This window comes from Hakea prostrata, chromosome 11 (genome assembly GCF_041222555.1).
Source record: "Hakea prostrata isolate BN-2017 chromosome 11, UWA_Hpros_2, whole genome shotgun sequence".
In the NCBI taxonomy this organism is placed as follows: domain Eukaryota; kingdom Viridiplantae; phylum Streptophyta; class Magnoliopsida; order Proteales; family Proteaceae; genus Hakea; species Hakea prostrata.
In genome coordinates, this window is record NC_142610.1 from 19108764 (window position 1) to 19121825 (window position 13062).

General features: G+C 35.6%; 1 protein-coding gene across 1 annotated transcript; it reads left to right on the forward strand.

Annotated features, from left to right (window-relative positions):
* The first annotated feature begins 8475 nt into the window (after positions 1-8475).
* Positions 8476-12748, forward strand: LOC149000615 (ADP-ribosylation factor-like protein 8c). Its single transcript, XM_089140724.1, has 6 exons — positions 8476-8726; positions 10650-10731; positions 10823-10855; positions 10938-11059; positions 11563-11724; positions 11903-12748. Exons 1-6 carry the CDS (start codon positions 8689-8691, stop codon positions 12018-12020), a joined length of 555 nt encoding a protein of 184 aa, XP_088996850.1. The 5' UTR covers positions 8476-8688; the 3' UTR covers positions 12021-12748.
* The last annotated feature ends 314 nt before the right edge of the window (positions 12749-13062 follow it).

The window sequence follows — 13062 nt, forward strand, 5'->3', positions numbered from 1 at the left end:
ACAAGAGAGAGAGAACTGAAGAGACTGAAGGGATCACCAGCTTGATTTATAAATGATTCACTACCCCCAAAAGGACTCAAGGGTACCATGTACACGTTGAGATTATGAGATAATCTTTCTTTTCCTACACCGTCAGTATATACTATACAGGGTACTTATGAGATTTGACCTTGTCAAGATTTTCCATAATTAGATCATGGTGGCTTTCTATCTCAACTGTGATATAGTTATGCTTATCAGACGGCTGAGAAAAGTCATCATTCTGAAGTTCCCAATATACCCTTTTTCTCTTTCTTTTTGGAATGCTTTAATTAGTTTTTCCTTTAATACAGAGGTTCTCTTGGGTTGTATTTATGATGGATTTTCCTGGATTTTTAGGCTATGGCTATTAGTGTTATCTGGATTTTCTTTTGAAAGATTTTCAGAGGGTATGATTTCTTTGGTTAAATATTAATGATTTCTTGGGTTAGTTATTAATGATTTTTTTCCAAATTAAAATAAAAATACAAAAAAAAACCCAAAAAAGTAAATTTTTGAAGATTTAAATCTTTTCTTGATTTCATCCATTAATGAATCCAAATCAACTCTAGCAAACAAGGTTTAAGGTCTTCCATGATACGATACTATACTAGTCGATACGTAATCATATTGGACACAACCGATATGATAATATTGATATTTATCTCTATTGAACTGCATTGAAATACATTGGCTTATATAATATAATGTTTGATACAAGATGATACATTTCTTAAAATCACCTAACCAATACGATATTTGATATTGATACTTTAAACCTTGCTTACTAAAAATGTTTTCTTCTTTTTTGAGTGTTTTTCAGTCTATTTCATTTGAATGAAAATTGTGTTCTAGGGCTATTCTATGTTATGTTTGAAACCATCCTCGCAAGGTGGTAACATTGGCAAAATGGAAACTCAGTTTTCGTTAGAGTATTTCCTTGGTAAAGTTAGAAGAGTATCACATAAGAAACCTATTCTCAGTAGTGGCAAATAATTATTTCATATCATAAATTATTTTCCATTTTCTCTAGGTTTAAGGTTCATGGCATGAACATATGCAATTAAGACATTGAAATGCTTATACTTGGATAAGCCATTTATTTCATTATGAATGTACTTCCTTTTTGGATAAGGTAGTAAATGTATTTAAAGAGCTAGAGATTACTAAATAACTCCATGAAATGTGGTGAGGAAATATGTGGGTTTGAACTTAACGACGGTTTTAAGACAAATCTTTAGTTGTTTCTTGAGCTCATGACCTCTTATTTACAAGAGTTCATCATAATCTATTATCGTTCGATCTTAATTTTATAAGTTATAGAGAAGCCGTTGGAATCTTGAAAGGAATTAGAAAAGCAATGAAGATACAAGTTCGATAGTGTATACCCCAATCATGCATATCAACTTCAAGATCCTTCGAAAGACCATTATTGTTGGTTTACTACTAGAGTACATCAACTAATTTTTGCCATAATTGAAATTATATTGTTGTAACTTTTTGTGGAGATTCTTCTTGAATTGATGTATAAATGCATCTATTGTAACTCAATGTTGTCATTCCATAAATACATTACATCATTGATGGCTAAGTTTGTTTTAAACTATTATCAACCCTAATTTTTGCGAAGATTTGCAGTGAATTGGCATTTGATGTTAGTTGTCCACCCCAAAGTTTTTATTTTCATCCCTATACTTGCATTATTTTTTTGTAGAAAAGATCTTTTGAGAAGTATTGATACAAACATTGGCTTCTAATATGATAAACTACATTATTGATGCATGCGTTTTTTTGAACCCTTGTCCCTTATTTATTTTTTGCGAGAAATAATCTCCACGAACTGATACAGTGATACCTAATGTGTTTATTGCTAAGTCCACATTTTTGTTCCATAACCCTAATGTAAATATTCGAAACTCAAAAGAAAAAAAAACACAAAAAGAAAGAAAAAAAAATGACCTCCTCCTTATTCGGCATTGTATTTATGAGAAATTCTTAGTGACATATCTAAAATTAAATGCAATCTTTCAATCATTGCTTTTAATGAAATTTTGTGTAGCATCTATATTGAAACTTGTTCTCTTTAGCAAACATGTTTTATTTAAGGAAACTTAATAATAGTCAAGATCAACACTTCAAAAGTGAGAGGTCATCAATTCAAATCTCTTTCAATTCCCCTCCCAATACAATCCTTCCCTTAATATATAAAATTTTTACTAATGAAAAGTCTTATAAAACAAGATTAAAGTATTAAAAATAACTAATTCATAGAGTCCCCATAAAATTGGTGATTGTTCTAAAATCATTAAAACCAAATTAAATTTGCCTTAAATTGTTCATTTACATGCCTCCGTTGAACATGATTGTGTCACCTAAAACGACTTTCTTATAGCTTTTCACTTATCAGAGAAACTTTCGAAACAACTATAATATGATCATCACTTATCTTGTCATTCTTAGTTTTGTTACTCATTCATTTTAGTATCATCATTATTATTACACTAAGTTTATAAATGTGTTTTTTTTAGCAATCCAACACTCTATACCATATGTCATAACTGGTCCAACAGTGCGTACTCAAATACTTGTTACTTGATTCATTCAAGGGGAGGTCACAAAACCCTACAACCACCGTTCCATTTTGAGGAGTCTCTCTGCCTCCTTGTCTCCTCCTTTCTTCTCTCTTCTTGTCACACCTACTTCTCCTTTTACCCTTCTAATTCCTCCTCTTTCTCCTTTCTCCACCTTCCTACTATTCTTTTTTCCTATTTCTTTGTAGATGCTAGATCTAGGGTGCATCATGCGGATCTGGAGGTTATGCGCTAGATTTGGAAAAGCATCCCGTAGATCTGGAGGTAATGTTGCCGCAAGCTTCTGTCGATCGCCTTCCAACTAGTTCTCATAGATGGTCACAATGTAGCTTCTCCACCCCCTGTGGTGTGTTCTCTCTCCTCCCCTGTGACGTGTTTGTCTCCGCTTTTTCTCCCGTTTGGACTATTATGAAGGGAGATCCGTTTTCCGCATCTTTTAAACTTATCTGTGTCGTACATACATATTTATTTCTAAAGTTTTACTAAATTTTACCCCTACCTTAACCTAAAAGACCTCATGTATTGCATGTCTGATAGTTTGGTCACATTCCTCTCTTTGGTTCGAACATCCCTATGCGAATCTTATGTTTCATGCATCTGTTTTTCTCTTTTTCTTGCTGAAGTACATTCCTTTTTTTTGTTGTTTTTCTGTACTATAGTTCAGTTCAATGAATAAAGTTCTCATATTACCCTTAGAAAAAAAAAATAATAATAAAAAATAAATAAAACTGGTCCAACATGGTACAAATGTACAACAAAGTTTTCCAAGTAGGACCCACGCTGCAAATATTATGGTTGATGACGTAGGGATGACATGATGCCTCGTGTGATCATCTGACTTTGTTAAGATTCCTTTCTCATTGGAACGTGTGAAGTAGAACTGCACTTTTCAACTCTTTTGACTTAATTAAGGATTCAAGGATTCAAGGGGAGTGAAACCGTGAAAGTGAAACCCTGTGAAACTTGAATCACAATCTGTTCACCGAGTCTGAACTCTGATGCAAGATTTTCACAGCTTCCCAAGACATTGGCAGTTACAACGGTTACCGACACGCTTTTTTTTTTTTCGTCCAAATACCGACACCCTTTTGGATAGTGTCACTCTTCTTCATTCCCATCTAGTCAAAACGCGTGGATCCCACCCGGCCCCACCCTTATATTGATAAAACCGATACGCGATTGTCTGACCACGTTCAACGAAAACCGATAAATGTCGTTCTGTGGTAAAATGATACAATTCAAATTGACGGAATTAAAAGAACCAGTGACAAACCTTAAGTAATTTTAGAAGAAGTGATAAGAAAATATATGAATATCTTAAACCTTGCATCTAGCATGACCTCAAATATAACTGATTGGAAGATAAGAATCTTTGCAACCGATCATATTTAATTGGGACTGGGATTGTTGTATTGTGTATCGAATGTGACTAGTTCATTTTTTTTTCTTTTATCATAAAGCATAATGCATTACTTAAAGATAGTTTGAAGAGTTACAGGCTTACAGCTAAGCCTCTGGTAAGAGCCGTAGCTAATGTTTGAAGAGTTAGGTACTAGACTATTACTAGTTATAGTAGTAATGAAGGTTTGTAGGAGAGTGGGGGATTTAAATTTACAAAACGAAGCACAATTTGCCTCAAGTAGAATTTTTACTCGAGTGGTGTATAAATAAGAGGCTAAGCGGTTTGCTCGAATACGACTGCTTCCAACACTAATATTTAAACAACTCCAAACTGACCAGTCTGATGAATCGGGGTTTCTCTAATGATTGGTTTTGTTGAGCTCGACTATAGATAATTGTGCAACACTGTGCTGCGAAACGGTCAAGATCGAAATCTCAACCGTTCGCTTTTAAAAAAATGTGAAAACCGTTTTTTAGAAATCTCGATCGATATATCAAGCTCGACCGTTTGTTGCAGGTGCTGTCTAGCACCCCAAGGAATTTTAGGTTTTGTTAGGCAATCTAAGTAAAAGTCAGTCATTAGGGGGGCCACGAGAAAAGAAAATCCAAAGTGGGTCCCGTTTAGTGGTGGGTCCCACAAATATTCCAACGTTAACTTGAGAGGATGGGTGACCTTTTGTCGCATTCGAATACCAATCAAAAGGACCGACTCGGACCAATACAATCTGGTCCGTGGGACCGGTCTACCAAACCACCACTACGCCACTCTAAACTCGTGTGAGCTTTACAAGTGGACAAAACTAGAAAGAGCTTGGAATGGATAATATTTAAATAATAAAAAATAATGGCTTCTTTTGGGTGACAAATAAAAATAATGACATAATAATGAGGCAATGCTGACACTCTAAGTAGAAAGAGAATCTCTTAGTAGTCATTCATCACTTATCACGTGCTCGACTTCAGTGTTACACAATTTAATATGTAACATTGTACTGTGAATGGTCAAGATCTTGATTTCGACCGTTTGCTGCAAGTGTTGTGCATTAACTGTGCAGACCCAAGTAATTTTCATTCACCATCTTCTCTTATACTTCAAAGCCAAATTATGTTTGAATATTAAACTGTGATTATTAGTTTCAAATTGTACTGAAAGAGTTCAATATCTAGAACTTGGAAAACCCTAATCCGACTATATGGAAAACCCTAATCCAACCTATATAGTCATTAAAAGTGGCTTAGTGGCTTAGTGTGACTAGATTAAATATAAATAATGTTACCATCTTAGTGTAGGGTTTTTTACATTGTTTAATGTGTTTGATGTTACCAATAAACAAAATCTCAACGTGATTATGGCATTGTTACGGTGTCAAGAAAAGAGAGGGTAACACGGAATCAGGAAGCCAAGTCATTGACATTTTGAAGGTGTAAAATAGTTTGGTCACGTTACGTGAACGGTTTTTAATGTCGATGGCTGCTTTACTTCAAACTTAAAGTTTTTCAAACAAGTACCATTAGAGTGCAACATGCATTGAGTTGTGATATGGGATTGCGAATATCAATTCATCTCGAAATAAGTCGTTTCTTTGTCTAGTTAAGAGTGGACCAGAGCCAACGGTGGTGTTGGACAGTGTCGGAGATAGGAAAAAGTGTGAGAGAATTATGGTTCACACCTAATACCTTCTTAGCCTTACCACCTTGTATCCTTAAAAAAAACCCAACTATTTTAGTGATTGAAAAATGCAAATTATGATAAGCATATTTTTTGTTGTGTTTTTTTCCAAAGTAATTGTATTAAAACTAGCTCAAAACTGCAAACCTAAGAACCACTGATTCAGAAAAACCCATCCTGTAACTGTTAATTTGGTAGGTTAAATTTTACCAATAAAACATACATGTTTGGAGAAAATTAATATGGGATAGTGACATTCTTAATGAATCAATCTATTTGAAAAGTATAACTAAACAAAAACATATGCTTCAAGCATCATATCAAGAACCTCTTTCGAGCTGTAAAGGATAGGTTGCAAAAGTAATGGCACAAAAATTTAAATAATCCATCCATCATAATTTGATTGGTAAACACAGATTTGATCTTCGAGGGAAAAGAAAGAAAAAAAACGATGAAATACACATCACTAGTCCTGAAATGACACTCTGCATTGACATCATTGTCATTTATGATTACAATATCATTCATCCTACAGTGTAAGTTTATGCATTCTCCTAGGAAGACTAGCAGCAGCGTTTGCTGCCTGCTTCCCTAGCCAAGAAGACAGTCTCCTTACCGAGTAGGAAAGACTAACCGGTATTCACTGGTCGGCTTGCGAAGATGTGTAACTCGGATTATCCTCTCTCTCTGTCTTGGAAATAAAAGTTAGTTTACTCAAGAAAAATAAAAATTATCACCAAAAGTCTAGACAAACAAAGAGTCAAAATTGGTTTTGAGTGTTTATCAATTACAAATTCAAATTCTGAGAATAATGTACTAAAGTCAGTCAAGTTAGCAATAAGGATTCTATCATTTGGAAACCAAAGAGCAATCTCTGTGGCTTGTGACCCATGGGGAGCTCAGTGCTCTACAAGGCAAAGCTTGACCCGAGTCTTCCCCATACCAGACGTCTTTCTCTCCTCTCCTCTTCTCTCTCCACCTTATTTTCTTTCTTCACACCTATCTGTTTTGTCACCTTACTATAGTAAGGATACATTGACTTCTTACACTTAATTTTGCTATATTCAATCCAATTTTTCTGTTTATGTCCACACAAATAAGGGTCAAGAATAGATTGATTTGGACCAAGCAGAAAATACAGAGAAATCAGTGAAGTCTGCTAGGAGTAGTCAACAAATGACAACTGGGTTCAAACTCATGATTCCAACTCAATTCTCATTATTGACTTCAAAGTTTCAAACACATTGATGAGTTGATAAAATTTGATATTTTTATTTTATAGTCGTTGGAATCTTTTACTTAAGGGTTGGGAACGTATTCTTTTACTAAACATTTAGGAGGTGATTTATCTTTAATCTACTTTGTCAGTGTTCAGAGGTAAATTCCAATCATAAATAAATCTCACTCCTGGCGATATTAAAAGATCTATACCCAAAAGGAAAGCAAGCATATCAAGAGAAATAAAAGGGGAAGTCAATGTTGGGTTGGGCCAAGGTGAGCCCAAGAAACTCAATTTTTGTCTTTTGAGTACTGATCTTGCTTCTTTCCCATTTCAAATATTGGGCTGGGCCATCAACCTAAGGCAGGCACTAAATGATTTTCAATGAATATCTCCATCTCAAAATCCAACCTGATGGTATATGGAGCCTTGATTACAAAAAGAAGATGAAAGATTGTTTACGGACCTTGAGGGGTTGTTTAGTTGGCAAAAGACCAACACGCAGAGTATGAGGTCAATAGTTCTAATCTTCTCGAGAAGAGGGACAAAGTGTCACCTTATGTTTGAATTAAATGGAAAAGTTACACCCTAAGGATATAATTTTCTCTAGATCAATTTGAAGGAATCATTAACCCTCAAACGATTCCAAATCCTCCACCCATTAGTATGGAAGTCAATGATTCCCTCATATGTCTCCACCATACAATAAGAGTAGGGTTCACGTGAGTTTCGATTGAAATCTCACATGTGATTTCTTTTGTTAGGATTTAGAAATGAATCACATCTTTTTCTATAATGAAGAAATGCAGAGAAGCGGTTTGAATGTACACTCTTAATGAAGCAGCAGAGACCTCTCTACCAAATTTGTCAACATTCAAGCGGCCCATCCTTGATCTTGGTGAGAAAATGTGGGAGAGCCTTCTCTATCTGGAAACAAATCCTCAACCCCCCACTACCCCCCCCCCCCCAATCCCAACTTCATCCACCGTAATGATCAATAAGAGTTTGAGTTGTAGTTAAAGAGTATCAATAAGTTAAGTTGTAGAGTTTGATTGTAAACAAGTTGTGATTTGAATTCAGAGGCTTATCATTTACAATCCCTAGTAATGTCATTGGTTGAGAACAAACAGTGAGTTTGAATTTTTAAATATTTGAATTACAACTTGTTTACAATCAAACTCTATAATCTATTGATATTTTAACTATAACTCAAACTCTTCTTGATCGGTTGAAAATAAGATCAATCGAGGATAAAGTTAATTATAATGAATTTAAATTCAGAGACTTATCATTTACGGTCAGGTGAGATATGGAGAGAAATTTTGAGGACATAAAGGTAATGGGATTAGAGATCTGCGAATTATTTCAATGTGCAACATTGTACAAGTTATATTCTAAATTGAAACTTGTGAAGAAGATGAAACTCTGAAATATTTTTAGCATAAGAGAATCCAAATGATTCTAATATTTCTATCACAAAGTAACCAAACGGTCTGTCGTTAGATCCAACGACCATTCTGCCACGTGGCTTAGGTTGGAAAGCGAGATCCATTGACAACCTTGGACCTCTGATGCAATTGTAGTTTTCCTAAAAACCACACCATCGCCAGAAACAGGATCGAGGTGGCAGTTTGTTCTTGAAGGCGTCGAAGAAGCCGCCAGAACTTGGGTGGCTCCGTGTCTTCTCTAGTGGACTATTACTTCATCTGAAAGCCAGGGTTAGGGTTTCTTTGCATTCGATTGATCCATTTCCTTAGCGATCTTAGTTTGGTTCTGATTTGATTACCAAAATGTGGCTTTTGGAGATCCTTCTCAATTGGCTCCGGAGGTAGATTCCTTCTCTTGATCTCAAGTTTCCTGTTTTTGATTCGAATTGCTTGTTTTTCTTTTGTTTTAGTGTGTAGAGTTGTAAAAAGAGCTGTTTTGACTTTTCATTTGCCAAATTGGGTTCTTTCGTGATTGAACTAACATTCTCCAACTGTATGTTCTTTGGATCCCAAAGGAATTTTAGGTTACTCTTCTTGGTGGAAAGCAGTAGGAATTTCGTGGTTGGATATGGGTAGAAACATTGCTGTTTTAATATGGATAGAAACATTGCTGTCAAAATTTCTGATAAATTCAGAGCTAGGGCTCTTAACTTTTCTTCCTCACAAGAAAAAGGGAAAAGGGAGGGTAGCTTAAAAATCTGTTGAACCCTTTTAACATATTCGGAGAATGATAAGTCTTCCTCGATATAGAACAGTTCACCAAATAAGGTGGATTCAGAAGAATGCTGTACTCTCATACTCCAATATGATAAATACAAGAAAAGCATATTACCTATCCTTCTCACCTTCCAGCTCATTCTCCCAGCTAGATCTCTTTTGACATTCCAACTAGAACCATTTACCACTAAAATCCTTTCTATACCTATCAGCAGCCACTATCAAAATCCTAAATAATTCACTCACAGAAAATCAATCAGTTTATGTTATCAATTAGACATTGATCGATAAGGAACTTCATACATCAATAGTACTAGTTGGATTTAATTCCTTGAAATTGTAAAGATTTCTGATTTGATATCTGAGAGTTTTAAAACCGTTATCCTGAAATTAGGCTACCTGAGCCCTTTCCTTAGTAGGCTCTGCAATATATTCATTCAAAGAACTCTCTTAAACACTTTTTAGTATTTTCTCCTCAGTTGTAGACTTTTGACTTTGTATTGGTCAATGTATGGCTGGGAAAATCGTGCATTTTTTAGTTTAACCCAGACAGTATTGCTAGAGTATTTGGGAAAATCAATGTTCCTTTGACAAATATGCTGAACTAGCCTGTAACATGATCTCTAGGACCTGTATATCTGCTCAAGATCTTTTACCATAAAGGATTTCAAGGGCTGGATTTCTACTCTGTATTTATTGATTGGAACCTGAATTTGCTGTTGGTCACTTTGTGCAGGAATCTTTGTACAGTTGTGATGGGCCTTGTAATATGGGAAGATATTATGTCTCTTACCTTTATAAATTCCTTCATTTTTGTTAAATAAGAAAGAATTACCTCATATGAGGAACATCCTTAGGCTCATCCTGCTGTTTTTCAGTAACTCAGTGGTGATATGGCTTGTATTCCAAGAATTGATGGTTATGAAGAAAGTATTTGTCAATCCCATATTTTTTGTGTATTGGTTGCAAGACAGATTTGTATATAAACTACGACTCTCTTTATGTATGAGTAGAAGATCTGAAGATATTTAAAAAATATGTGTGCAAACATCTTGTGATTATGAATATCAAGGTCAGATGGAAGAAATAGAGGACTGACTCACAAGTTCTTGAATAGTTCACATAGCAAATAAGCTTGAGTTGTCCTATTTGATTTCTGATAATTTGTTGTACAGTTTGTTAATTTATACTTGTATTTAATAACAATTCTAATGGGTGAGAACCCTATCGAAAATCCTTTACAGAAGTTTCCCATTAAACCTTTTTTCCCCCTTTGGCGGCACCATTACAAGAGGACGGGAACTATCGATAATTTGTATTGTGAAATTACATGGCTAATGGTAAAATATAAAAGAGCATAGGAGTTCCTTGTTTTAGGTAGATTGTCAATATCATCAATTGTGATTTCAGACTTTGTTTTTGAATATATCTGATTGATCCATCTAATCCTGTTACTCTGAGAAAAGGGATAACACTCAAAACTCTAGTTAGAGTCAGACCATTACTTCAGAAACTTTTATACATTCTGACTTTGTGTCTTTTATCAGTAAGTTTTTCAAACAGGAAATGGAGCTTTCCCTTATTGGACTTCAAAATGCGGGGAAAACATCTCTTGTTAATGCTATTGCTGTGAGTAGATACCTTTATCCTTTTGGTCTCTTTCTGATCATTCACAGCTAGTTGTCTCTGACTTACCCATATCTTGTCCATGATTAATCAGACGGAAGGATATAGTGAAGACATGATTCCAACTGTAAGTAGCATTTAGATTAAACATCAAATGGTGCATGATTCTTTTCTACCTAATTCCTGATCATTTAAAGTTTGCAATCTAGGTTGGATTTAATATGAGAAAGGTCACAAAGGGAAATGTGGTCATAAAGCTCTGGGATCTTGGTGGGCAAAGGAGGTTTCGCAGCATGTGGGAACGATATTGTCGTGGTGTCACTGCAATGCTGTAATACCTCTGACTTCCCGTATTTGATGTCATGAATTTCTGGTTGCTTGACATATCTTTTATTTAGTTGACTCACCAAACAGGAAGTGGTGGAAAAGAAGCTCTTGGACGTGACAATAAAATTTCCTTTTGTTATTCTATGCCTGGGGAAAAGTGCTCCTCCACAAAATCTACTTCTTATGGAACTAATACTACAAAAAAGAATCTAAAATTAATATATTGATGTTATTGGAAATTAAAGTTCCTAGTCATGGAGCTGATGTTAGTATGATTGGGAATAGGACCAAATATAAGCAGAGTACTTTGGATTGACGAGTTCCTGACCACATCAGGTCTGGGTGTATCATGATTTTACCCATTCATTGTCATCGATTTCTTTTTTGGGATAGTATAGTCCTTTTGGTTTCCTCATTCCTTTTTATTTTTCCTATCCATGATGTGTCATAGGAGCAGATGGCTTATTTTCTTTTGCCTTTTGTACTCCCATATCCTGGTAATGGCAGGTATGTGGTTGATGCTGCTGATAGAGACAGTGTTCCTATAGCTCGAAGTGAGCTGCATGACTTGATCACAAAACCATCCTTAAGTGGGATACCTCTGTTGGTTGTGGGCAACAAGGTTGATAAGTCTGAAGCTCTTTCAAAGCAAGCATTGGTAGATCAAATGTGAGTCGTATATATATATACTGTTTCTTCATCATCAATTTCTTTTATTTTTGTTTGGATGAATTCATCATCAATTTCTTGATGGTGATCGATCTCTTTTTTTTTTCTGGGGAGGGTTGCTTGTTTTGTTATTTCTGACATGTTTCACTTCTTGATGCTGTTGGCACATTGGATCCAGGGACCTGGAGTCTATAACAGACAGGGAGGTCTGCTCCTACATGATCTCATGTAAGGATTCTATAAACATAGATGCTGTCATTGAATGGCTTATCAAACACTCAAAGACTGCTAAATGATTTGATACCAAGGCTTTCTTCCAGTTTGTACAAGATCCTTATTCTTTTTTTATAAGTCTATTGAGATCAATCTTAGAGAATGCAGATTGAAAATCCATGTTTGATAGTGCAAAATCCCCCTGGCAAAAGCTACTCTTCCCCAAAATAGGTGTTCTCCAAGAGAAGTCACTTGTGTATATGAGGAAATTAGTATTGTAATTCTTTGTGTGGTTTCTTTCTTGGTTTACTTTCTGAAGCTTTTTCATTGGAATTTTTTTTATCTTGCTATAAATCCTGTTGTATCAGATTTTGATTGATGCAACAGTTTGTCTTTCTTTAAAAAAAATTGATCAATGGTAACGGGAAAAAACAGATTTGAGTAAGCAATACATCTGTACATGATAGATCTCTTGATTGAGCAAGCAATACATCTATACATTGTCTCCATTTTTAAAGCCTTTTGATCACCCAACCCCACCTCCTGGGTTATCCCTGTGGGCAGACCCCATCCCTACTGGTCCGGCAATGCGTGTGCCATAGTGTGTCATTTGGCTTCTTGAGATCGAGTGGTGGAAAGTATCACAGCACCAGATCCTTGCAGAGATGTTTCATAATAAGTCAAAGATATGTTTCAGTCATTCATGGCCCTAACTGCTCCAAATGTGCTCTTCCTCAAGTATGAAGAGTTGCTGGATCAACCAGCTCTTCACTTGAAATCACTGACAGAGTTTATGGGTTACCCATTCTCCTCAGCAGAAGAAAAAGAAGGGGTGGTTCGATGCTCTTCTCACACCCCTTCACTACACAATAGGGAGTTTGGATCACCTCCATATCAAGGGAAAACAATTGTGGTCTCATGGTGTTTTTTCACCACATAATAGTAGCGGGCCCACCTGTAAATATTAAAAAACTTAGTGGTAAAAATCTTAATGGACCCCACCCTCTATCATGTGGTTCAAAAGTATCGGGAGCACATTGTTCTCCCTTGATAGGGACTCCACGATGGCGATGGGGCCCATGTGGGAGCACATTGTTCTCCCTTATTTCCAGCTTTGTCAAGTAT